This window comes from Malus sylvestris, chromosome 4 (genome assembly GCF_916048215.2).
Source record: "Malus sylvestris chromosome 4, drMalSylv7.2, whole genome shotgun sequence".
In the NCBI taxonomy this organism is placed as follows: domain Eukaryota; kingdom Viridiplantae; phylum Streptophyta; class Magnoliopsida; order Rosales; family Rosaceae; genus Malus; species Malus sylvestris.
In genome coordinates, this window is record NC_062263.1 from 2,679,903 (window position 1) to 2,707,180 (window position 27,278).

Below are 27,278 nucleotides of genomic sequence, written 5' to 3' on the forward strand. Positions count from 1 at the left end.
CAAGTTGATCGAAGCAGGCTTCATTTGAGAGGTGCAATACCCTAAATGGATCTCCAACATCGTCATAGTTCTTAAGAAATCTGGACAAATACGTATTTGCGTAGACTTCCGAGACCTCAATGATGCTTGCCCAAAGGATGACTTCCCCTTGCCAATCATTGAAATCATGGTGGACGCGACCACTGGCCATGAGGCACTATCATTCATGGACGGCTCTTCTAGATACAATCAAATTCGTATGGCTCTCGAAGATGAGGAACTAACAGCCTTCCGCACTCCAAAAGGTATCTACTGCTACAAGGTGATGCCCTTTGGTCTGAAGAATGCTGGAGCTACATATCAACGCGCAATGCAGAAGATCTTTAATGACATGCTACACAAAAACGTAGAATGCTATGTAGACGATGTGGTGGTCAAGACAAAGAAAAGATCAAATCACTTGAAGGATTTGGGAGTAGTGTTCGAAAGGTTGCAAAAATACAACCTCAAGATGAACCCGTTAAAATGTGCATTTGGCGTCACATCTGGAAAGTTCCTTGGCTTCATTGTCAAGCATCGTGGCATTGCAGTGGACCAATCAAAGATCAAGGCCATTCAAAGCATGCCCGAGCCAAGAAACCTGCACGAGTTGAAAAGTCTACAAGGACGGCTAGCCTTCATCAGACGTTTCATCTCCAACCTGGCAGGGCGTTGTCAACCGTTCAGTCGACTCATGAAGAAAGATGTTCCGTTCGTATGGGACAAAACATGCAACAATGCTTTTGAAAGCATAAAGAAGTATTTATCAAGTCCACCTGTCCTGGGGGCGCTTGTACCAGGGAAATCGCTCATATTGTACATCGCTGCTCAGGAAAGTTCAGTTGGAGCACTCTTGGCACAGGAAAATAAATCCCAGAAAGAATGAGCGCTCTACTACCTCAGTCGAACGCTCACTGGCGCTGAGTTGAACTACTCCCCAATAGAAAAAATGTGCCTTGCCTTGATGTTTGCCATCCAGAAGCTCAGACATTACATGCATGCTGACACCATCCACTTGGTTGCTAAAGCTGACCCGGTCAAATACGTTATGTCCAAGCCAGTTTTGACAGGACGACTAGCTAAATGGGCATTGCTTTTCAATCAATACGAGATCATCTACGTCCCAGCTAAAGCCGTCAAGGGACAAGCACTAGCAGACTTCCTTGCCGACCATCCAATCCCAACCGATTGGAAAATCTCAGATGACTTGCCTGACGAGGAGGTGTTCTACATCGACATATTTTCGACATGGACGATGTTCTTCGATGGATCTGCACGAGCAGACGGAGCGGGGGCAGGAGTAGTATTCATGTCGCCACAAAGGCAAATACTACCTTATTCATTCCAACTAAGCGAATTATGCTCCAACAACGTCGCTGAGTACCAAGCATTGATCATCGGGCTCCAAATGGCGATCAAAATGGAAATTACAGCCCTTGAGATATATGGCGACTCCAAACTCATAATCAATCAACTCCTGACTGAATATGAGGTGAGGAAAGATGATTTCGTCCCATACTTCCGGCTGGCAACGCAATTGCTGCAAAAGATCGAGGCCGTAACACTAGAACACGTGCCAAGAAAAAAGAATCAAATGGCAGACGCTCTTGCCAACCTAGCCTCGAGCATGACATTAGGAGAAGACGAAGCTGCAAATGTGCCAGTTTGCCAAAGATGGGTAATCCCGCTTGTCACTGAAATGGTACTGAGTGATACAAACGTTATTTCAATACTTCCGGTCAACGTTGAAGAATGGAGACAGCCTCTGATCAACTACTTAGAGCATGAAATACTTCTAGATGATCTAAAACACCGCTCTGAAGTACGTCGACGAGCACATCGCTTCCTCTATTACAAAGGGACACTCTACCGGTGATCTTTTGAAGGAGTACTTCTGAGATGCCTAGGCGAGGAAGAAGCCAATCAAGCCATGGAAGAAGCACACTCAAGAATATGTGGGGCGCATCAGTCCGGACCGAAGCTTCATTTCCAGCTTAAAAGAATGGGTTACTACTGGCTAAGCATGGTAAAGGACTGCCTAGAACATGCCGAAAGGTGCCAAGCCTGCCAATTTCATGCCAAAGTATTCACCCAACCAACCATACACATAGTGGTAAAGAAGCACCACAGCCCGATCTTCAGTGCTAGCCGAGTTCGAAACAATCCTCAAGCCATTGTAAATGTTGGCTAAGACCGGAATATCAAGGCTAAAAGACTCACCTGTAGCCATCTTGCTAGCAACTTTGAAAACTCCAGGACGAACCAAGTCGACGTCGCCTTTTGGGAAAACAAACTTGCAAAGCCCACAAGCTAAGAAAGCAGCTAGGTAAGACTTCTCCACATGCTCTGACGCTATGCCAAGATCCTCAAACGCTCTTAACTAGTCGGAAGAGCGGCGCCTGGTTGAGCCAATAACACCGGACGGGTCTGAGTTCCCCTTTGGCCTAATGGTCTTGTTACGACCATTTCTCTTCAAATGCTTCTTATACTTCATGGCCTCCCAATACCAAAATCGGATCCATGAGGAAATCCTCACACCTGATTTACCTGTAGCATCTTGAAGAAGTTTGTGATACGCCCAAAACAAACAGCGACAACTCGCAGGCAATCCTCGGCTATTGCAAAGAGAAAGTTCCTCCACGCCGGGAACGACCTCGTCATAAAACTTACCTTGGATAGGCAAACCTCCGATCCTATGAAGATCCCAAAGTGAAATTGACATCTCCCCTTGCGCCGTGTGAAATGTGATGGTCGCCGAACACCAATGCTCAAAGAACGCACGAAGGATAGAAGGGTGGTGATCATAACTGAACAAAGACGCGTACACAGCGTGGTAAATACCCACGTTAGTAAGCATATCGTTAGATCGGCTCAAGACATCTTCAAGCCACTCCCAATAAAACTCATCAAAGACGGCTTCTCCAGTAGTCGACAGGGTATCATTCCAAGCCATAGCTCCGCTGCGGATATGACCACCAAGAAGCTTAAACGAGGCCGAATGATTGTCACGAGCATGGTGTGAAGGATTCAAGATAAGAACCCTCGACATGCACGCCTTTTTCTTTGTATTTGGCTGAACAGAGTCCACCACCTCCCAAGATACTTCGGAAGACCATGACTTAATATGCATGAAGTTGTCTTTCGCGGGAAGAGCAAACGCCTTGGGACCAGTCAGTGGTGCGTAAAGCCTCAACGTTGTTCCCTTATCTTGCGAATCGCCGTCCTTCGCCAGGATGGTGATGGTGTTGCTCTTAAAACACTTGAAAAATACCATGATTGCAAAAAGAAAATTAGCCACAAAACTTGGGTAGCACGGCAAATAGGGCAGCTACAAAGCAGTCCTTCAAAGTACGCTACACTGGAGAAGAAAACCAAAATGCTACGCAAATCGTACTCTGCAATCTCGTTGCAGGCTCTTGCACAGCACCACACGACAACGCACCACCGAGGGAAAACTATGATCAAAAGGCACTACACAGCGAAACCCCATTGTAGTCCCTTGCATAGGTACATCCACGTCCTGCTCACCCCGCCACCAACTACCACGTCTCTGAAAGACTTCATGAGGGTCCCAGCATCCTGCTAAAAAAAAAACAGTGGGATACACACATTTTATATATATATATGCATACGGGGACAACCACATGCAACATATATATATATATATATGCAAGATGGGACAACCACCTGCAACATATATATATAGGGGTGTGATATCCACACACCCCATTTTACTTCTCACACACCCTTCTAATTTTTGACCGTCGAATCGGATGAATTAAAGAAGATCAACGGATAGAAGTTAACAAGGGTGTGTGAGAAGTAATTTGGGGTGTGTGGATAGCACACCCTTATATATATATATATGGGCACATGATCAGTTTTTATGAGACAACCACCTGCCATATATATATATATATATATATATATACATGACCCTAGAAATCAAAGGTCGTCCTCAGCATAAGCCCTACCCGTGTAGAGGATTCACAAAGGCACTCTGAACTCGTCTTCTTCCTTCACCGCAACCTCCAAACTGGCTATGCAGCGAGCAGAGACCGCAGTGCAGCTTTCAAAGACTTGGTGAAAGGTGCTAGTTCCTTCAACCCTCACAGATGCACGGGCACCAGTAACTCTGATGGAGCTTACTAGGTACAGAGACCACAGTGCAGCTTTCGAAGTCGTCCTCAGCAAGCAATGCACACAGTTGCGGCGATAGTTAGCAGCACCACGGTGCAACGAGGACGTGAGGCAGGGCAACAAAGATGACAAGGCAGTGCAGATGGCTGTGCAAGGCAGCAAGAAGGCAAAATGGTTGTGTAGTTATGGTGTCCAAAGAAGCTAACAAACATGAAGCAGCAAGCTTCGGTGCAAATAAAACTACACTTGATAGGTTAAAACTTTCAAGCGAATGGAGAGGATCGGATACATGTCTAAAAGCCTTACAGGAAGACTTATTTATACACAACAGAAATTGAGGAATTTGATCAAAGTTACAGAGCACATGCAATGAATGATGGCGCTCAACCTGTAGAAATCCTTTGGAGCAAGGAAAAGCCGTAACGAACGTGCATAGCATATATTTTCCTGACACTGCAAGCAGAATATTTGGAGAAGAACAAGGATATACAGCTTTACCTCTTCTCCACCCATCGCCCAGCAAATCAAAAAATAAAAATAAAAAAAAAATAAAAAAAATAAAAAAATAATAAAAAATAAAAAAAAGGGTGAAATCTTGGTGGATCAGCACCACCGAAAAGCAAAGGTGCATGTGCACCATTCTGAATAGAATAAAAATAAAAATAAAAAAATAAAATAAATAAAGAAAAGAAAGTGGGAATCTTGGTGGCACAGCACCACCGAAAGGCAAAGGTTTTGAAAAGAATATATATATATATATATAATAATAAATAAATAAATAAAAATAAAAAATAAAAAATAAAAAAAACAAATAAAGAAAAGAAAGTGGGAATCTTGGTGGCACAGCACCACCGAAAGGCAAAGGTTTTGAAAAGAATATATATATATATATATATAAAATAAATAAATAAAAAAAAAAAGGTTTAGGAATGGTGCGGATGGCACCATATGAAAAAAAATAATAAAAAAAAAAACAAAAGGGTGGGATGGTGCATCTGGCACCATGAGAAACATATGAAATATATATATGTAAAAAATGCATTTAGTAAAGTCCATCTTTTATTTATTTCTCTAAAAAATTTACATGAATTCGCATTCCACATATCATAAAAAAAAAGATAAAGATAAAGATAAAAAAAAAAAAGGGACAAATCAAATTTATACGAGGGGATCTTCAAGGTTGATCAGATGGCGCCTCATTACTCGGCGGAGCCCCAAATCGGAGAGGCACCAGAGGGTGATTATTCAGAGCATCATCACTCGGCGGAACCCCAGAAGGAGGAGGCACTGAAGGTTGATCATTTGGAGCTTCATTACGCGCTACAGCCCCAGAAGACGAAGGCAAATGCTGTTGGAACAAACCCACATGATCAAGTAAAATCTGACCATCAGCTTCCTGCATATGGTCAATTTTACTCTTCATGTTTGTAGCATAGTTATGTGCGAGCCTGTGCAACTGTTTATTCTCATGCTTGAGCCCTCCAATCTCCTGTTTGAGACTCATCACTTCAGCCGCCAATGATTCAACTTGACAGGTTCGAGTAAATAGGCGTTGGGCCATATTAGACACAGAACCTGCACACTGAACACTGAGAGCCAGAGAATCTTTAACAACCAACTCATCAAACCGTTTGGAAAGTAGTCTGTTATCTTTGGGAGTGACAAGGTTCCGGGCCACCACCGCAGCGGTCATATCATTCTTCATCATCGAATCCCTAACGGTAAGAGGACCAGTAGGGGATATGAAGGATGGGCGCCATATGTTGTCTGGAGAAGGCGGGACTACCTCTTCACCAAGGTTCAAATCAAAACGACAGTCGGAGGGTCCAGACATTTTCAAAGGTGTTGAAGAAAGAAGAGGTCGGACAAATTAAGATTTTAGAAGTGCAAGAGGGAGTTTCTACAAGCGAAAATTCAAGTGTGATTTGAAACGAACTGCGTGCCTCTATAAAAATCAACACTCGATGGGATTTCAGAGATGGAAGAGGCGAGCTCAGAATTCGAAGAGGCCAATTCAAAAATCGAGGAGGCAAGCTCAGAAATCGGAGAAGCATCTTGCTTTTCCGGACGCGTTAGCTCCCGTCACGCGCAAACTCAGCTTTGCGGAATCATGGGCAATTTGTTAAAGCGCCAATCCCAGATATCGAAGAGGCGCCAGTCTTTTTCAGCCTCATCAACACCCGTCACACACAAACTCAGCTTTGCGGAAATCATGGGCAATTTTTCGAAGCGCCGATCCCAGATATCGAAGAGGCGCCAATCTTTTTCAGCCTCGTCAACACCTGTCACATGCACACTCAGCTTAGCGGAAATTACGGACAATTAGCCGAAGATTTCTGATAAAGAAGAAAGCACGTGAAGCCATACCGATCAATCACGCATTGGTTGCCGACACGAATGAAAGAATAGTACCTCTACATGTATTAAAAAACTTCCTATAATTGTCCACCTTCACCTTCCATGGCAAGGCAGACATACAGAACCTTTCTTCATCTCCGAGAACCTCTCTTCATCTCCGAGAACCTTTCTTCATCTCCGAGAATGCCTTCCCAACGAAGCCTCTCGATTCACTCATTGTTTCTTATTCCTTGGGGTACCTCTGCAAACAAATGACACCAAGGCAAAAGTATCTCATATCACCAGGGTAGAAAGCAAGAGTATCTCATATCATGCTTTCTCCCCGTCCTTTCCTTTGTCCTTGTTCTTACCTAAAAAGACAAGGATAAAGAAAACAATATGTCGGAACCTCCACTCAAACTCGGGTAAGGAATCGACTACCTGGAACCTTTGCCTAGTTGCTTACATGGTATTACTCTCGAGTACTCATCTTCCACTGCTGCTGTACTTCTAAAGAAGCTGCCACATCTGCCTGGAGGACAAATAAGGCAAGTGAAAATGATACCTTGCAGCATGTGGAGACAACATGCAGAAGGAGTCCGAGTTGAGGAACCTAAGAAGCTGCCACATCTGCCTGAAGAAACAAGCAGAGAAGAATGCAGCCTGCACAGACAACTTAATAGAAGGAGTCTGAACTGAAGAACTCGAGAAAATGCCACATTCTGCCAGAAGAATAGATAAGGCAAAGGAAAATGATACATTGAAGCATGTGGAGACAAGCACAACAAAGCACGTGCTGATTCATCCACAACTTCTTCAAAAGCAAAAGTACCTCATATTATCACAGTCGAAAGTAAAGATATCTCATGACATGCTTTTTTCTTTACCCTTGCTCTTGCCTGCAGGACAAGTAGAAAGAAAGCAATCGGTCGGCACTTGGAAAGATTGAAGAAAGAAACAGACCAACACCTTCACCTCGTGCCTGCTTGTCATGTATTCAAGTCAACCCTCAAGAATCAAGCCTCAACGGCCCTTGAAAAAGCTTCTAGCCAAATTCAAGATCAAGCCTCGAAGGCCCTTGAGGAAATCACAAGTCCGATTCAAGATCAAGTGCCCACCACCCTTGAATCAAACCCAGTTCAAGATCAAAGCTGTGGAAAGTCAACAAGCGCAAAAACAAATACGTGCCAATTCATTCATTACCAAAGCCAAAGATCATCTAACACATGAAGCTCCTTGTGGTCCAATTTCAACCTTCAAGATCAAGCATCGACGGCCCTTGAAGAAATTTCAAACAAAGTTAAAAAACAAGCCTCAACGGCCCTTGAAGAAACTTCCAGCCTAATTCAAGATCAAGCCTCAATGGCCCTTGAAGAAATCTCAAGCCCAATTCAAGATCAAGCCTCAACGGCCCTTGCAGAAATCTACACTAAGGGACTTCAAAACGCATCTCCCACACGTGACAAGCACATGTATACGATGCGCCTTAAAGTGGGGGCATTTGTAGACATCGAAATTTCGGTGAAATAAATGTTGACCAATAGTTACAATTTTGACGCTCACGTGTCACATAAATTTTACACGTAGCGTGTGACTAAATGAAAAATCAAAATAAATCGGAAAAGTCATCAAATAGGACACATGTCAACACCTGGCAGAAACGATTTATTTCATCTGCATATTATATTCAAAATTAGGCCTTGGAAAATTCTATAAATAGAAGCCATTTCATTCATTTAAAAAAAAATTAGAGATTACACCTTGAAGCTCTGAAACTCCGAACCTCTCAAGCATCCAAGTTCCCGAATAATCAAGAAAGCCTTCTTCGTTCTTCGTTCATCGTTCTTCCAAGATCAAGCCCCGACGACCCTTGGATCAACAATCATCCATCTTCAAGATCAAGCCCCAAAGGCCCTTGAAGAACTTCCACCAATTCAAGATCAAGCCCCGACGACCCTTGAAGAAAGTGTTCATCGTTCATCATCCGTTCATCCTAAGATCAAGCCCCAACGGCCTTTTGGATCAACAACGTTGACAAAACTACACATCCAACCGTCCTTCAAGATCAAAGCCCAAAAGCCCTTGAAGGTCCGTTCATCACCGTTATTCAAGATCAAGCCTCTACAGCCCTTGAAGAAACGCTCATCCTCAAGATCCAGCCCCAACGGCTCCTCGAAGATCCGTTCAAATCCACCTTCAAGATCAAGCCCACGGCCCTTGAAGAACGTTCATCCTTAGATCAAGCCCAACGGCCCTTTGGATCAATCTCACATCCACAAATCAACACCTTACGGAGATCGAATCAGAGGATCAAATTAGAGAGAGATTGTAACCCAAAATCATCAAATACAAATATTATTTTGTGCACGTTGTTCTTGTCTCTTTCGTTTCAGGAAATTTTCGTGTTCACAGTAGTCCTTGAAAATAGGTGTCGCAAATCAATATGGTCATTCCATCAAAACTTCTGTTACATATTGACGTGGCACAAAAATAGGGCCTACAAGATATAAGAGTTTTTATCACAAATAGTCCCTGAAATTGACTTACACCATCAAGATGGCCCTTGAAATTGATCCACCATCAAGATGGTCCCTAAACTTGAAAATCAATCAACGTAGTCTCTAAAAATAGGTGTTGCAAATCAATGTGTCATCCTGTTACAATGTTATAAAAAATTATGTCATGTGTTGATGTGGGTTTAATAATTAATTAAAAAAGTTGTCAAAAAACTTCCTTGCACAATGAGATTATCTCAGGCAGAGCTTGCCATTCTCCGCATCACCAAGATCATTGGGGGAGCGCCTAACAAGCTCTCCAAGGTTAAGGTTGTGAGGTTGTCGATTGCACAAATATTGATCGTAGAGTCACAAAAGTCGTCACCAATTCAAAGTTGTCACCAAAGGTAGTCTCTATTATGGTCCCATTCGATGAAAGGTGTGAAAATGAGGGTCTTTAAGATTTTTTTTTTTCTAGAGAAGAGACGAAAGGCTACCATAGATGAAGGTAGAAGAGTATGGGTTGGGATTGGAGGTGATTGCGGGACCGAATTTCTAGGTTGACAATTTTTTTAATTAATTATTAAATTATTAGTCAGATTTCTAATTTATTCTTGTGGGTCCATTTATGTTTCACATCAGTATATAACAAAAATTTTGACATAATTACAACGAAATAACCACATTGATTTGAGATATCTATTTTCAGGAACTATATTGATGGTTTTTCAATTTTAAGGATCATTTTGATGGTGTAAGTCAATTTCAAGGACTATCTGTGATAAAAAAAACAATTTGTGGAACCCATTTATGTGCTACATTAGCACATAACAAAATTTTTGACATAATTGTGACGAAATGACCACATTGATATACAACACCTATTTTTAAGAACTACATTGAACGGTTTTCATTTTAGGGATCATCTTGATTATATGGATCAATTTCAAGGACCATTATATATATATAACCCCTTTTTAGTTTAATCTACCTATTCGATTGTCTTCCAGGGGAATGAGGGGGTTCCTCTGTGGCCCTTTGCACGGTCGACTCCTCAATGTTCAATGAGTTGGCTAGAAGGAGAAATTATTAGTCTCGGGAACACGATCTGGTATACTAATGTCATAATTCAATTGGTTAATTTTTTTTTCTTCAAGTTTTCAACCAAATGTAGTATTACACTTAGTGTACCAAACCGTGTTCCCGATACATTGAAAAACCTCTGGGCTAGAGGTATGGCTTGAGATGCCTACTTGTAATATATTTGTCATTGGCCTTGTCAATCTCTTCATCATATGTTTAGAAATTATCTGAAGGAAAAAAAAAAATAAAAATAGATGTAAGGTTTTGATTGACGTGAATAACACGAAAGATCGTGTTGTACAAATCATCGGGGATTCTATACCACGGAGCACCATAGAATTTTAGACAATCTCGTTGTCTGTAAGTTATTCGTGTCTCTACTTCATTCATTTCACAAACTTGAGACACTGTAGACCAAGCTACAACTTCAATCAATCTTTCTTCTTTTCAGGTTTCAAAAGCCACTTCAAACAACTTCAAACAATCGCTGTGTCTTCATAATTTGGCTTCGTCTAAATGCGCTACGCCGCTACGTTCCCTTTTTGCTTTCCAATTTTGAGATGTTCTCAGCATTTGTTAGTACAAAAGATTTGCATAGATATAGAAAGACATTTTTCATAAACTCATAGTATGCAAGGGCAAACCTAAGTCGGAATCGAAGTAATCTTAATCCACTGACTACCGAAAAAAATGTCCCTGCTGAAAAGATTGCAATTTGGTCAGGTTGTATTTCACGTAGATTGTATTCCAATGGATTTAAAAAACAAACGGCAGAATATGACCAAAAAAAAAGCATCAACTAACTAAATGTGCAATGTATCTCTGAGTTAGAAGTGATCTAGTTAGTTGACGCCTCTTTTTGGTCATATTCCTCCGTTTGTCTTTCAAATCCGTTGGAATACCAACCATGTAAAACACGTTCCAACCAAATTCCAAGGACATCTGTTTGCAGCTATTGGATGTTTTTACACTTCCCGCTAAAGCATAAGATTACTTCTAATATTTATGAGCCCATGTCTAGAAGGAAATGGAACGTGAAGATCTGAAAGGCTAATCAAATCTTGCCCAATATTAAGTGTAAGATTTACGTCAACAACTTCAGGTTGACTGACGTGGCTATTTTCCCACCTGCTAATCCATAGAAGTCCAAGCTGCTCCACCAAGTTTTCAAGTTTTAGAATTTCGTACATGGGTGGGACGGAGAATGGAAAATAGACATGTTGGCCAGCCCGAAGATTTTGGCATAATTCATCCACCTGAAATTGAACAAGGTCTCTTTTGTGCGATTCTTAATTTCCATTTCCATATAGTGATGAGCACATACGAGCATATACATATTACTAACGTATACATCCCCAAACATGTACAAATATAAGCGACTAGATACCAAAGAAAGAGAGTTGGATATCTATAAACTAGCTAGAGTAAGGGAAAAGAAGACAAGGGACCTAAACCAAGTGAGGTGCATCAAGGATGAGGATGGAAAGGTTCTTGCTACAGAGAACGCGATCAAAGACAGATGGAGAGGTTATTTTCATAATCTTTTCAATGAAGGACATGAAAGGAGTACTTCTTTAGGGGAGTTGAGTAACTCAGAAGAGTGTAGAAACTACTCCTTTTATCGTCGAATCAGGAAGGAATAAGTGGTTGTAGCTTTGAAGAAGATGAAGCATAGAAAAGCAGTGGGCCCAGACGATATACCAATCAAAGTGTGGAAAGTTTTGGGAGAGACAGGTATAGCATGGCTCACTGACCTTTTTAATAGGATTTTGAAATCGAAGAAGATGCCAAATGAGTGGCAAAAGAGCACTTTGGTGCCTATCTACAAGAATAAGGGTGACGTACAAAATTGCATGAACTATAGGGGTATTAAGCTAATGAGTCATACAATGAAGCTTTGGGAGAGAGTCATTGAGCATAGATTGAGGCAAGAGACACGGGTTTCGGACAACCAATTGGGGTTCATGCCAGGGCGCTCAACCATGGAGGCAATCTATTTCTTACAAAGATTGATGGAAAGATATAGAGATGGGAAAAAAGATTTACACATGGTCTTTATAGATTTGGAAAAAGCGTATGATAGGGTCCCAAGAGACATTCTTTGGAGGATTTTAAAGAAGAAAGGAGTACGAGTAGCATATATCCAAGCTATAAAGGATATGTATGAAGGAGCAAAGACAGCCGTAAGAACTCATGAAGGACAAACCGAAAGCTTCCCCATAATTGTAGGATTACATCAAGGCTCATCGTTAAGTCCTTACCTTTTTACGTTGGTAATGGATGAGTTAACAGGACATATTCAAGATGATATTCCTTGGTGTATGCTTTTCGCAAATGATATAGTGTTGATAGATGAAACTTAGGAAGAGGTAAATGCGAAGCTTAACCTTTGGAGAGAAGTGTTGGAATCTAAAGGTCTTCGCCTAAGCCGATCAAAGATAGAATATATGGAGTGCAAGTTCAGTGCAAATGGAGGCCAAAATGAGTTAGGGATGAGGATCGGAGATCAGGAAATACCAAAGAGCGACCGTTTTCGCTACCTAGGATCTATCTTGCAAAAGAACGGAGAATTAGATGGAGATCTCAACCATAGAATACAAGCTGGATGGATGAAGTGGAAGAGTGCATCCGGCGTGTTGTGTGACCACCGTATGCCACCGAAGCTCAAGGGAAAATTTTACAGGACGACAATAAGGTCGGCGATGCTGTATGGCACAGAATGTTAGGCGGTGAAGCATCCACACGTACACAAAATGGGTGTAGTGGAGATGAGGATGCTTCGTTGGATGTGTGGGCATACGAGAAAGGATAAGATTAGGAATGATGATATCCGAGGTAAAGTAGGAGTAGCCGAAATTGAAGGAAATATGAGAGAAAATCGGTTATGGTGGTTTGGACATGTGCAAAGAAGGCCTACTGACGCTCCGGTTCGAAGATACGACTACAGGACAGAGGTTCAGGGCCGAAGGGGTAGAGGAAGACCTAGGAAAACTTTGGAAGAGACTCTAAGAAAAGACTTAGAGTACTTGGATCTAACGGAGGACATGACACAGGACCGAGCACAATTGCGTTCTAAGATTCATATAACCGACCCTACTCAGTGACTTGGATTTTTCAAATCCCTAACTGAGAAGTTTTCCTCACTCGGGAAATTAAGGGAACACTACCTTAACCTACATGCTCCACTCACAAAGCCTCAACATACAAGCTTCAACAAAAGAAAAATTCAAAGAACTTAGTGAAGAAGGCTTTGGTGTATTTAACACAATACGTTGAAATGAAACAAAGCTTATTTATTGATATCTTCGATAAGTTAAAAATATGTACATATACATGAGTCAAATAAACAAACAAGAGGGAGCCTTCACAAAGGTTGCTTAGGAGAAGTTTCAGCAGTCGATAGAGCCCCAGAAAGAGAAGGTACCGGAGGGGGATCATTCGGAACCTCAGTATTGGACAGAACCCTAGAAGGATGAGGCATCGGAGGTTGATCATTTGGAGCTTCATTACGTGGTACAGCCCCAAAAGACGAAGGCAATAAATGCCTTTGGAATAAACCCACAAACCTCTGATGATCAAGTAAAATCTGACCATCAGATTCCTTCATCTGGTCAAGCTTCCTCTTCATGTTTGTAGCATAGCCATGTGCGAGCCGGTGCAACTGTTTATTCTCATGCTTGAGCCCTCTAATTTCCTGTTTGAGACTCATCACCTCATCCGCCAATGATTCAACTTGACGGGTTCGAGCAAATAGGTGTTGGGCCATATTAGACACAGAACCTGCATACTGAACACTGAGAGCCAGAGAATCCTTAACAGCCAACTCATCAGACCGTTTAGAAAGTAGTCTGTTATCTTTGGGAGTGAGAAGGTTCCTAGCCACCACCGCAGCGGTCATATCATTCTTCATCACGGAATCCCCAATGGTAAGAGGACTAGTAGGGGATACGAAATATGGGCGTCATATGTTGTCTGGAGAAGGCGGGGCTGCCTCTTTAACAAGGTTCAAGTCAAAACGACGGTCGGAGGGGCCAGACATTTTCAAAAGTGTTGAAGAGAAAAGAGGTCGGACAAATTAAGATCTTAGAAGTGCAAGAAGGGAGCTTCTACTGGTGGAGATTCAAGTGTGCTTTGGAACTTAATGCCAGCCTCTATAAAAATCTGCACTCGACGGAGCTTCAGAAATCGAAGAGGCGCTTGCTCAGAAATTGAAGAGGCGTTTGCTTTCTCAAAAGCTGGGATGCTCAAAGGCCACGACGGTCGATCTTAGAAATCGAATAGCCGTTTGCTTTCTCAAAAGCTGGGCTGCTCAAAGACCACGACGGCCGATGCGCTTACTTTCTCAAAAGTTGGGCTCCTTGTCAACACATGTCACATGCACTCAGCTTTGCGGAAATTACGGGCATTCTGTCGAAGATTTCTGGTGAAGTAGAAAGCACGTGAATCTTACTGTTCAATCATCCACTTTCCACACGCAACATTAGCTCATGGGTACCACAGATAACTTTGCCAAAGATCTCTGACAAAGTTTAGACATGTGAAGCTTGCAGCTTCCACTACATCGCTATGTCCAAGAAGGGTAAAAGAATAGCAAAGAAACAACACTAACAAAGTTTTAGACACATAAATTTTGAAGGTCTAGATACCATATTATTACCCACAAGGGTAAAGGAACAACACCACTGCTGGAAAATTAGAAAGCCCCTGTGTGTCAACCTCTATGCTCCGTAGCAAGGTAGACTAGCAAACATGCCCAACCTTTACTCACATTCGAGAAAACACTCCCAACAAGATTGCTTGCTCCAAAATCGAAGAGGCACTGCCCTCCGAATCTCGAGAGCCAGACTCCCAACATGATTACTTTCTCAAAAATCGAAGAGACACTGCTCTCCGAATCTCGAGAGCCAGACTCCCAGCAGGATTGCTTTCTCAAAGATCGAAGAGGCACCGTTCTTCGAATCTCGAGAGCCAGATCCCCGACAGGATTGCTTGTTCGAAAACCAAAGAGGCACCACTTTCTCAACTTTGAGAGCTAGATCTCATTGGAATAGCTTGTCTGTAATCTTCACACGCAACATCAGCTTTCCAGATACCACAAACCACTTTTTCAAAGTGCTCTGACAGAGTTAAAACACGTGAAGCAGAGCCGTTTGCTTTCTCAAAAGCTGGGCTGCTCAAAGACCACGACAGCCGATGCGCTTGCTTTCTCAAAAGTTGGGCTCCTTGTCAGCACCTGTCACATGCACTCAGCTTTGCGGAAATTACGGGCATTCTGTCGAAGATTTCTGGTGAAGTAGAAAGCACGTGAATCTTACTGTTCAATCATCCACTTTCCACACGCAACATTAGCTCATGGGTACCATAGATAACTTTGCCAAAGATTTCTGACAAAGTTTAGACACGTGAAGCTTGCAGCTTCCACTACATCGCTATGACCAAGAAGGGTAGAAGAATAGCAAAGAAACAGCACTAATAAAGTTTTAGACACATAAATTTTGAAGGTCTATCTACCATATTATTACCCACAAGGGTAAAAGAACAGCACCACTGCTGGAAAATTGGAAAGCCACTGTGTGTCAACCTCTGTACTCCGTAGCAAGGTAGACTAGCAAACATGCCCAACCTTTACTCATATTCAAGAAAACTCCCAACAAGGTTACTTGCTCCAAAATCGAAGAGACACCGCCCTCCGAATCTCAGAGCCAGACTCCCAGCAGGATTGCCTTCTCAAAGATCGAAGAGGCACCGTTCTCCGAATCTCGAGAGCCAGATCCCCGATAGGATTGCTTGTTCGAAAACTGAAGAGGCACCACTTTCTCAACTTTGAGAGCTAGATCTCATTGGAATAGCTTGTCTGTAATCTTCACACGCAACATCAGCTTTCCAGATACCACAGACCACTTTTTCAAAGTGCTCTGACAGAGTTAAAACACGTGAAGCAGAGCCGTTTGCTTTCTCAAAAGTTGGGCTGCTCAAAGACCTCGACAGTCGATGCGCTTGCTTTCTCAAAAGTTGGGCTCCTTGTCAGCACCTGTCACATGCACTCAGCTTTGCGGAAATTACGGGCATTCTGTCGAAGATTTCTGGTGAAGTAGAAAGCACGTGAATCTTGTTGTTCAATCATCCACTTTCCACACGCAACATTAGCTCATGGGTACCACATATAATTTTGCCAAAGATCTCTGACAAAGTTTAGACACGTGAAGCTTGCAGCTTCCACTACATCGCTATGAACAAGAAGGGTAAAAGAATAGCAAAGAAACAGCACTAACAAAGTTTTAGACACATAAATTTTGAAGGTTTAGCTACCATATTATTACCCACAAAGGTAAAAGAACAACACCACTGCTGGAAAATTGGAAAGCCACTGTGTGTCAACCTCTGTGCTCCGTAGCAAGGTAGACTAGCAAACATGCCCAACCTTTACTCACATTCGAGAAAACTCCCAACAAGGTTGCTTGCTCCAAAATCGAAGAGGCACCGCCCTCCGAATCTCGAGAGCCAGACTCCCAACATGATTACTTTCTCAAAAATTAAAGAGACACCGCTCTCCGAATCTTGAGAGCCAGACTCCCAGCAGGATTGCCTTCTCAAAAATCAAAGAGGCACCGCTCTTTGAATCTCGATAGCTAAATCCCCGACAGGATTGCTTGTTTGAAAACCGAAGAGGCACCACTTTCTCAACTTTGAGAGCCAAATCTCATTGGATAAAGCTTGTCTGTAATCTTCATACGCAACATCAACTTTCCAGATACCACAGACCATTTTTTCAAAGTGCTCTGACATAGTTAAAACACGTGAAGTTGGCAGCTCCCACTACCATGCTATGACCAAGCAGGGTAAAGGAATAGCATTACTACTTGTTGTTAGGGAGACTTCTATTTATGTCGACCTCCATCCTCAACGGACAGGCAGACCTGCAAAAATATTCAACCTTTCCTCATATCTGAGAGGGCACTCCCAACGAAGCCTCTCGAAATACTCAGCTTTCTTTCCCCCCGATAATACATCTGCAAACAAGCTACACCAGAGCAAGAATATCTCATATCATCAGGGTTAAAAGCAAGAGTATCTCATATCATGTTTTTTCCCTGTCTTTTCCTTTGGCCTTGTTCTTACCTACAAGACAAGGAGAAAGAGAGCAATCAGTCAGCACTTGGAATCAAGCTTCCAGTCAGGAACTAACTGCCTGGAACCCCTTATCTGATTACTTACTTGGCATTGCTCTCGAGTACTCATCTTCAACATCTTATGCTTCCAGAGAAGATACCACATCTGCCTGAGGAACAAATAGGGCAAGTGAGAAGGATACAAGGAAGCATGTAGAGACAAGTGTAACAGAACACGTGCCGATACATCCACTACTTTGTCAACAGCAAAAGTATCTCATATCAGCAGGGTCGAACGTACTCTAGATTTGATGGACTTGTTTTGACCTTCAAATTCTTCAGTCGGCCTTATACTCTGGAGGAAACCAGAAAACCCTCGAGCCCAGTTCAAGAATAAGCCTGTAGAAAGTTACTTCTTCAAAAGCAAAAGTATCTCATATCATCTCTTCTTCTTTTTCTTCTCTTTATCCTTCATGTTGCCTGCAAGATAGGGAGAATGAGAACAATCAGCCGGAACTCGAAATCAAACTTCTGATCTGGGACTGATTGCTTGGAGCTTTGATTGCTTACCTCGTCTGTCACCTCTTTCAGCATATCCCCTAGCTCGGCGACTTGGGGGACTCCTACTACATGGTTTGTATCGCGCTTGACCAAGCCTGAAACTACAAGTAAGCTTCAAGTGAAATTGATACATTTAGGTCTCGGGTTCGAGACTTGGGAGCAGCCTCTCCATAAATGGGGGTAAGGCTAGCCGACATTCACCTCTCCCAGACCCTGCGTAAAGCGGGAGCCTTGTGCACTGGGTACGACCTTGTGCATCTCCACCAGTTAAAGATATCACCAATGGATGGAGGAAGAGTACTTCCAGAGAAGATGCCACATCTACCTATGAGACAGATAAGGCAAGTGAAAACGATACCACACTTCGGTACTTAGAAGTTTCGTGATTACGAGATCATTCTCCCACAATATTCCCTAATGTCATTTGTACTAAATCATTCACTTGTACTCACTAAAGGAGAGCTTGAATCTATGTACTTGTATAAACCCTTCACAATTAATGAAAACTCCTCTATTCCGTGGACGTAACCAATCTGGGTGAACCACGTACATCTTGTGTTTGCTTTCCTGTCCCTATCCATTTACATACTTATCCACACTAATGACCGGAGCAATCTAGCGAAGATCACAAACTTAATACTTTCTGTTGTACCAAAGTCCTCACTGATTTTGTGCATCAACAATCCTTAAGTCCTTACCTTTTTGCGTTGGTAATGGATGAGTTAACAGGACATATTCAAGATGATATTCCTTGGTGTATGTTTTTCACAAACGATATAGTGTTGATAGATGAAACTCAGGAAGGAGTAAATGCGAAGCTTCACCTATGGAGATAAGTGTTGGAATCTAAAGGTGTTCGCCTAAGCCGATCAAAGACAGAATATATGGAGTGCAAGTTCAGTGCAAATGGAGGCCAAAATGAGTTAGGGATGAGGATCGGAGATCAGGAAATACCAAAGAGCAACCGTTTTCGCTACCTAGGATCTATCTTGCAAAAGAACAGAGAATTAGATGGAGATCTCAACCATAGAATACAAGCTGGATGGATGAAGTGGAAGAGTGCATTCGGCATGTTGTGTGACCGTCGTAGGCCACTGAAGCTCAAGGGAAAATTTTACAGGACGACAATAAGGCCGGCGATGTTGTATGGCACAGAATGTTGGGCGGTGAAGCATCAACACGTACACAAAATGAGTGTAGCAGAGATGAGGATGCTTCGTTGGATGTGTGGGCACACGAGAAAGGATAAGATTAGGAATGAGGATATTCGAGGTAAAGTAGGAGTAGCCGAAATTGAAGGAAAGATGAGAGAAAATCGGTTACGGTGGTTTGGACATGTGCAAAGAAGGCCTACTGACGCTTCGGTTCGAAGATGTGACTACGGGATAGAGGTTCAGGGCCGAAGGGGTAGAGGAAGACCTAGGAAAACTTTGGAAGAGACCCTAAGAAAAGACTTTGAGTACTTGGATCTAACGGAGGACACGACACAAAATCGAGCGCAATGGCGTTCTAGGATTCATATAGCCGACCCCACTTAGTGGGAAAAGACTTTGTTGTTGTTGTTGTTGTATTAAGCACCTGCTGAACTTTTAAAATCTTTCCCCGTAGAGGGTAAAGGGTATGCAGTTCTGATCCAGCCGATACTTCCTTTTTAAAATGTTTCACTAGCTGCTTGTTCGAGGAAACCTAGCCAAAAAACTTTCATGTAAACATAAAACATATTCTGTACTGCAAATATGTAGAAACGCAAGTAGATATCACAAAATATTTAATTTAAAATATTTATGTAATGAATATAATGAAAGGATAAATAAAACTCTATGTGTTAGTGAATCTATCGTTTTGATGAGATACGCATTCTATGAAACTAATTTCAACGATCCAACCGTCAAACTTTTTTGTATATGCTTCGAGATCACATACGCCAAAAATTGCAAAAAGCAAACATTCAAAGATCAAGTAACATGACAAAACTTTTCGACGATTGTCAACGCAAAATCATGATTTAACGGTTAATTTAACTCCGATTTTGATGATTTTTTTACAGCTACACTCCTTGACCCTATATGAATACAATGAATGAACTCGATCTTCAATTTAAAATATTTACACTAGTGGATACCACAAAATCTTATGGTATACTTAATGAAAGGCTTCACAACCTTGAAAACAAAAACTCTTTCATTTGGCATATCCTTGCACATTTAATATTTTGTAATAGACTAGTAGTGTTTGATTGTTTTTTTATTAGGATCTTATTTTCAAGTGTAGATGGGAGTATTAAAACGATAAATGTCTTTTAATGTTTTGAAGTAATATTTAAGTGGCAATGTGTGGTATGTGCAAATTTAAGAAAAAAATATATTTTTCTTAACGGGTCATAACGGGTCGGAGTGGGTAAAGTGACCCGACCTGTTAAGGACCTGTTAAGATAACAGGTATGACACGACACGACCCGTTAAGATAACATGTGTTACACGAAAACAACACGAACACGACAGACACGACTCGTTTGCCAGGTCTAGTGGCATGTGAGTCATGTGCAATACGGGCAAAAATATAAATATAAATATATTTATGCTTATAAATATATTAGTCCACGGATTGTGGCTTAATTATTGCAAGCAATATTTGCCATCATGCATGTTAGCGATATCGGTTAAGTCCTGCAACGAACACAACCCTCGTGTTTAGTTAACACCGTGAGCAAACTGCCAATGATAAGCCGAAAAAGGGTGAGTATGACGTCAAGTCCTCATGATAGAGTTATCTGGGGTTATTTCAAATAGTAAATTTTTAGTTTAATCTGCCTATTCAATTATCTTCCAGGAGAATGAGGGGGTTCCTCTGTGGCCCTTTGCATGGTCGACTCCTCAATGTTCAAAGAGTTAGCTAGAAGGAGAAATTATTAGACTTGTGAACACAATCCGGTATACCAGTATCATAATACAATTAGTTGAATTTTTTTTCGTTCCAAGTTTTCAGCCAAGTGTAATATTACACTTAGTATACCAAACCGTGTTCCCGATACATTGAAAAACCTCTGGGCTAGAAATATGGCTTTAGATGCCTACTTGTAATATATTTGTCATTGGCCTTGTCAATCTCTTCATCATACGTTTAGATTATCTGAAGAAAAAAAAACACAGATGTAAGGTTTTGATTGACGTGAATAACACGAAAGATCGTGTTGTACAAATCATCAGAATCTAACTTAGTTATCTTAATCCAGTCACTACCGAAAAAGTCCCCGCTGAAAAGATTGCAATCTGGTCAGGTTGTATTTCATGTAGATTGTATTCCAAAAGATTTAAAAGACAAACGGCAGAATATGATCCAAAAAGAGGCATCAACTAACTAAAGGTGCAATGTATCTCTGAGTTAGGAGTGATTTAGTTAGTTGACGCCTCTTTTTGGTCATATTCCTCCGTTTGTCTTTCAAATCCGTTGGAATACCATCCATGTAATACACGTTCCAACCAAATTCCAAGGACATCTGTTTGCAGCTATTGGATGTTTTTACACTTCCTACTAGAACATAAGATTACTTCTAATATTTATGAGCCCCCATAACTAGAAGGAAATGGAAGGTGAAGATCTGAAACTAGAATCAAATCCTGCCCAATCTTAAGGTATGAAGTACGTCAAAAACTTCAGGTTGACTGACATGGCTATTTTCCCACCTGCTAATCCATAGAAGTCCAAGCTGCTCCACCAAGTTTTCAAGTTTTAGAATTTCGTGGATGGGTGGGACAGAGAATGGAAAATAGACATGTTGGCCAGCCCGAAGTTTTTGGCATAATTCATCTGCTTGAAATTGAGCAAGGTCTCTTTTGGGCGATTCTTAATTTCCATTTCTGTAAAGTGATGGGCACATACGACTACATACATATTACAAACGTACACATCCCCAAACACGTACAAATAACATATCAAGCAAGATTTTTTTTTTATTAAACACCTGCTGAACTTTTAAAACTTCCCCCTAGAGGGTAAAGGGTATGCAGTTCTGCATCCAGCTGATACTTCCTTTTTAAAATGTTTCATTAGCTGCTTGTTCGAGGAAACTTAGCTAAAAAAGTTTCACGTAAACATAAAACATATTCTGTACTGCAAATATGTAGAAATCAAACTGAAAATTGCGATGAGCAACTAATGTGTTTAATATGCACAGCCAAAAACAAGTTGACTCGCATCTGATATATCCCCTACACCCTAAACATCCCCACATACTAATAAACCAACCACTTTAAATGGGAACAAAATTCCTCTATTACATGACAATTTTAGTTGTTCCTAATGATGCTGCAACAAGAAGTAAAGTTTGTTGTTTAATACCAACAATGCCAACAACAACAACAAAGCCTTTTCCCACTAAGTGGGGTCGGCGGTGTGAATCCTAGAACGTCATTGTGCTCGGTTCTGTGCCAACAATGCCAAACATAAACAAAGTGATGATTTTTTTTTAAAGAAGAAGGTCCTCACCTTTTCAGTCACTTTTCAGTTCCCTGTATTTGATTTTCAGGTTGTGAAAAGAAATCTTTGGCATTACGTGCTACCTCTGCTTCAACTACTGCTTCCAATAAAAGGTCCGATCCTTTAACATTCTCTGTCATCACAACCACTGGCTATTATTCGGACATACATATCTGAGATGAAAAGGAAAACTGTTTACAAAGTCTCAAGAAACTCTTAGGTATGTTAAGTTATGAAATAAAAATAGTATATGTGTGTGTGTCAGAATAAAGGTTTGTGGAAATAGTTTAATGTGCAAGATTTTACACACTAAGCAATCAAGAATTGTATTCCTATGACGTGTGTTTAAGAGTATTACTGAGCAATCATGAAATATTTGAAGAGTATTCCTGTGACGCGTATTTAAGCTCATTGCCCAGCAAGTGGGAACTCAACAACCCCTAAAGAACCACCAACAATAGCGAATCAATTTCATATGGGGAATCATGCACAACTAGACTAAAAGTAAGAGCAACACCTTTTTCGAAGGGTATAGACAAAAAAATGGTTAGTAAACACAACCATTGATATAAAACCATAATATGTGCAGCACAGAAATTCTTGACCTCTATAACTCAAGATAATTTGGGAAATACAGAAAAGTAAGTGATTTACAAAAGAAAATTTAAGGATATGTTGTTCCTGAGCTATTGAAATGGGAATTTCATCCTGGCGCTCCCTATGATACGCCCACATTTGGACGATAAAATAAATGATAACAAAACTAAGTTTTATAATCAAGAAGACTATTACCCTTGCGACTTGGTAGCATCCCAGTGCTTTCAGCTGAAATTGGGAGAACAATGAAAAGACCACTCTCATCATAAAGGTCATCTTTCTCTGCACCGCTTTTTAAAGTGCCAGTCTTCACAGCATCAGATTCAGCCAATTTTGCATATGCAGTTGCTTGACTATGAAAATTAGGTGCGTCGGAGGTTCTCAAAGTACTATCCTGTCAAAGACAGGTACAAGGAATTCAAGGCGATGCAAAGTTGGTCATTTATAAAAGAAATCGTCTCATTGAAACCTGCATTACACTATTTATTGAATTCCGCTCCTCCTTGGACTTCTCAAGTGAAATGTTGGTTCCTAACAAGTTGACATATACACTGGTAATCATGAGAGAAGCATAACATTGGAAATAATGTATGGCTACTAAGAATACTACCACTACTCAAAGGAGCCGGGTCTTGAATATTATCAATCAGCTGTCGAGTCATAGGACCCGGGTTCATAAGTGATATGCTTCGGACTTCATAACGAATCGACTCTAGCTGAGCCAATGCATCTTGAAGCTCTTTATGATCAAGCAAGGGATATAAATTAACACAACGGCCTTTGGTTCAAGAACATTGAAGTTATCATTACGGTGTTGTGCACAATGCATAGTTATCAATCAAGTACCTGGCGAGCTTGAGACTGCTGCATAACATTATCGAATTGGCCTCGAGCCAACTGAACATACCCGATGGACCGACCCGCTAACCTCCCTGCTGCTCTGGCAATTCTAGGCAAATCCTTTGGTCCTACAACCCATTACACATCAAACCCAGATCAATTTTTCAGTTTCTGTTTCCAGTAAAATTAGCAATCTTCGATAAACACCAAAATCTCAGATAACCCAGAAGAGCTTTGACCTTACCAAAGAAAAGTACAAAAATTCTGAGCCAATTTTGAGAATAATGCTGTAGCTATACACATAAGATATATATATATATATATAGAGAGAGAGAGAGAGAGAGAGAGGGAGAGAGAGAGAGAGAGAGAGAGAGAGAGAGGGTTTGTGCGTGTACCGACTAGAGCAGCCGTGGCACCGATCAAGAGGAAGAGCTCTCCGTACGAAATACCGAACATTTTGCCCCTTTAACTTTAATATCTAACCAGAATAACAGACAACCTGTCAGGGAGGAGCTTCACCGGAGGGGAGATGGGATTGGGAAATTACTGAGACGCCAGTCTGTGTAGTGGTGCGGGCATGGTGGCTGCGGGTGTTAACTTGAAGAGAAATGAGAGGGAAAATACTCTGAGAGAGAGAGAATCTTGAAGTATAAGATTTTCTTATTTCACACCTTAATGGTTACAAGACTCTGACTTACAATATAAATACTCACGGTGCGTTTGTTGCACCGGATTGTCTCAGACTGGACTAACTGCAGGGACTAAGTTGGACTGGCTTAGACTAGACTAAGCTGGACTAGTTTAGTGAGGCGTTTGGTGCAGTGTCGGACTAAAAAACAGAATAATAAAAATTAATTCACTTTTTATTTTTTATTTTTTTCGTTTTCTAGAATCTCCCTATTTTAGTCAAACTATTTCCTTCTTTTTCTCCCCTGTCTCTTCCCTTTTCCTTATCCTGTCCGACTCTCTCTCCCTTTTTCTCCCTTGTCTCTTCCCTTTTCCTTATCATGTCCGACTCTCTCTCCCTCCCTCCCTCCCTCCTCACTTCCTCTCACAACTTCATAATCTACTGCAAACCTTCAAAATCAAACCACATAGCAAGAAATAAAGTGAAAATTTAGGAGTTGGGGTTGGGGTGCATGTGTGATTGCCTTGAAGGTGGGAGATGGAGAAAGTTTGCAATCAGGGAGTTTCATGTTTTCTGGGTTTGGTTTTCCTTCAGTCAATCCCATCGTTGATTTAAGCTTATACCCACTGCAGATTTTGTGTGTGTGTGTGTGTTTTATAGGTTTCTGGGTTCTATTTTGCAGGTTGGATCTGGATTTGAAAAATGGAACGACTGCATTTTTTTTTTTTTTTTAATTTTGCGGGATATGGGTTTGAAAATAGTTGTGGAAGCGAGGAAGAAGCAGATGGGAGGGGCGAAGTGAGGAGAGGCAAACTGGACAGAGGTGGTCTTAGCAGTCCGCCCGATTTTGGGGGGCCTCGCGAAGCCCCTCTAGCGAATCGTTTAGTCGGGGTTAGTGTAGGCGAGTCTCATTAACACTAGTCTGTGTGTGCAACAAACACAGGATTACAGTGATAGTTAGTCCAGTCTAAGCTAGCGAAAGCTAGCGAGCTCAAACAAACACGCCCTCACAGTATAACTACCCTAGGACATAATACACCCAATCTCCTAATGACACCTGTCACTCAATGCAAGGCATACAATATATTTCAACTTTCTAACCTTAACATTCCCTCTCAATCTTATGGTGGAAAGATCTGAGCATAAGATTAGAACAATGATCAGAAAACAGAGAAGAACACAATCCTTTGGTGAAGATATCGGCATACTGATGCTCAGAAGCAACATATTGCAGAGTAATGGTGCCTTGTTGAACACGTTCACGCACAAAGTGACAATCAATCTCAATATGTTTGGCTTTAGAGTGCAACACAGGATTGATGGCAAGAGCCATGGCTGAGATGTTATCACAGTGAAGTATGGGTGAAATAGAACTGGAAATATGTAAGTCCTTGAGAAGTTGTTGGAGCCAAACCACTTCGGCAGTGGTAGTAGCCATCGCCCTATATTCAGCTTCAGTAGAGGATCGACTGACAGTGTGCTGTTTCTTTGAACTCCAGAAGATCGGATTCTGTCCAAGAAAGATGACAAACCCAGTTGTAGATCGTCTATTATTAGGATCCCCAGCCCAATCAGCATCGGTATAGGCTTTTAAATCCAAAGAACCATATCTGAAACATATACCCCAGCCTAATGTACCTTTGAGATACCGGAGAATTCGTTTGACTGCAACAAAATGAGACTCCAAAGGTGCTTGCATAAACTGACATACTTGATTCACAGAGTAGGCAATATCAGGCCGAGTGAAAGTCAAGTATTGTAAAGCACCAACAATACTTCTATAGGTTGTAGGATCCTTATAAGGAGGACTACTATGCTTTAGCAACTTGTGATTGGGATAAGAAGGGGTGACACAAGATTTGCAATCAGACATGGCTGTTTTATGCAACAAATCCTTCACATATTTGGACTGGTGGACAAAAAGGCCCTGTGAATGATACTCAATTTCCAACCCAAGAAAATACTGCAAGAGGCCCAAGTCCTTCATATCAAACTCTGTAGTTAATTGTTGAATCACAGAGTGGACACCCTCATCACTATCACCAGTGAGGATGATATCATCCACATAGAGTAACAACACAACAATAGAGGTACCATCATGCTTAATGAACAACGAAGAATCTGCATAAGAGGACTGGAACCCCAAAGTAAACAAGAATTTGGTGAACCTGTCATTCCAAGCCCTAGGAGCTTGTTTTAAGCCATAAAGAGATTTGTGAAGCTTGCATACATATTCAGGATGAACTTGATTAACAAACCCCTGTGGTTGGCACATGTAAACCTCTTCTTCAAAAAAAACCATGCAAAAATGCATTTTTAACATCTAATTGCTTCAATTTCCATCCATACGTAGCAGCCAAGGAAAACATCAACCTAACAGTAGTAGGTTTGACCACTGGACTAAAAGTTTCATAATAATCCAAACCGGCAGCTTGAGAGAACCCTTTGGCCACAAGACGAGCTTTATACCGAGCCACAGACCCATCAGGATGCCTTTTCACTTTATAAATCCATTTACAACCCACGAGATTTTTGTTAGGTGGAAGAGGAACAAGAGTCCAGGTGTGTTGCTGAGTAAGAGCTGCCATTTCTTCATGCATAGCTTGTTGCCATTCGGGAGATTTAGAAGTAACACTGTAAGATGGAGGTTTTTTAATACTGTCACACTGAACCTAAGCTGGAAAAGCTGTCTTTTTCTTGAAAATCCCCGATTTAGACCTGGTCTGCATTGGATGGGAATTATGAGAAGGAAGAGACACAAGGTGCAGATCCGTAGCCTAAGAAGTGGCAGTAGACGGATGTAATTCACGATCCACTGAAGTGCCAGCAGTGCTTGTAGAAGAGGGGACAAGGTCACCATTGATCAAGGACTGAGACTGAGTAATTGGAGATGATGCAGTAGAGGTATGTTCAAAGACCTATGGAAGAGGTATAGGTATAATAGGAACAAGAGTAAATGTATTGGGATGAACAACATGAGAAGAACCAGATGGC

General features: G+C 41.4%; 4 protein-coding genes and 1 long non-coding RNA gene across 11 annotated transcripts in view; 2 read left to right on the forward strand and 3 right to left on the reverse strand.

Annotated features, from left to right (window-relative positions):
- Positions 1–24,265, reverse strand: part of LOC126617848 (uncharacterized) — a 48,388-nt gene extending 24,123 nt beyond the window's left edge. The window contains exons 1-7 of the mRNA XM_050285939.1: positions 24,176–24,265; positions 24,052–24,134; positions 23,661–23,784; positions 23,427–23,563; positions 23,286–23,347; positions 23,012–23,210; positions 22,229–22,352 (exon numbers count right to left, since the gene is read on the reverse strand). Of these exons, the coding sequence (XP_050141896.1) occupies positions 22,237–22,352; positions 23,012–23,210; positions 23,286–23,347; positions 23,427–23,563; positions 23,661–23,784; positions 24,052–24,112 (699 nt within the window). The 5' untranslated portion in view covers positions 24,113–24,134; positions 24,176–24,265 and the 3' untranslated portion in view covers positions 22,229–22,236. The remainder of the gene's footprint in view (positions 1–22,228; positions 22,353–23,011; positions 23,211–23,285; positions 23,348–23,426; positions 23,564–23,660; positions 23,785–24,051; positions 24,135–24,175) is intronic.
- Positions 1–27,278, reverse strand: part of LOC126617846 (uncharacterized) — a 62,732-nt gene that overhangs the window by 16,222 nt on the left and 19,232 nt on the right. Inside the window, exon 8 of one of the 6 annotated variants that reach the window (XR_007621552.1) lies at positions 20,785–20,872. The exons of 2 other annotated variants lie outside the window; for them this stretch is intronic. The gene's annotated coding sequence lies outside the window, so the exon portion shown is untranslated. Of the gene's footprint in view, positions 1–20,676; positions 20,873–21,688; positions 21,816–27,278 lie in introns of those variants that run through there. 3 more of the 6 variants (XR_007621550.1, XM_050285930.1, XM_050285934.1) reach the window with 3 other exon arrangements.
- On the forward strand, positions 14,719–16,647 carry LOC126617853 (uncharacterized). Of its 2 annotated transcripts, none has more exons than XR_007621557.1 (2): positions 14,719–14,738; positions 16,402–16,647. It is a non-coding gene; the product is annotated as an uncharacterized LOC126617853 (long non-coding RNA). The 2 variants fall into 2 exon arrangements; XR_007621558.1 differs by lacking the exon at positions 14,719–14,738 and adding an exon at positions 15,584–15,603.
- LOC126617830 (uncharacterized) overlaps positions 17,879–27,278 on the forward strand; it is a 43,017-nt gene continuing 33,617 nt past the window's right edge. Inside the window, exon 1 of the mRNA XM_050285891.1 lies at positions 17,879–17,985. The gene's annotated coding sequence lies outside the window, so the exon portion shown is untranslated. The remainder of the gene's footprint in view (positions 17,986–27,278) is intronic.
- LOC126619679 (uncharacterized mitochondrial protein AtMg00810-like) lies at positions 24,607–26,872 on the reverse strand. Its single transcript, XM_050288095.1, has 3 exons — positions 26,584–26,872; positions 25,493–26,405; positions 24,607–24,733 (listed from the first exon to the last, which is right to left on the reverse strand). Exons 1-3 carry the CDS (start codon positions 26,870–26,872, stop codon positions 24,607–24,609), a joined length of 1,329 nt encoding a protein of 442 aa, XP_050144052.1.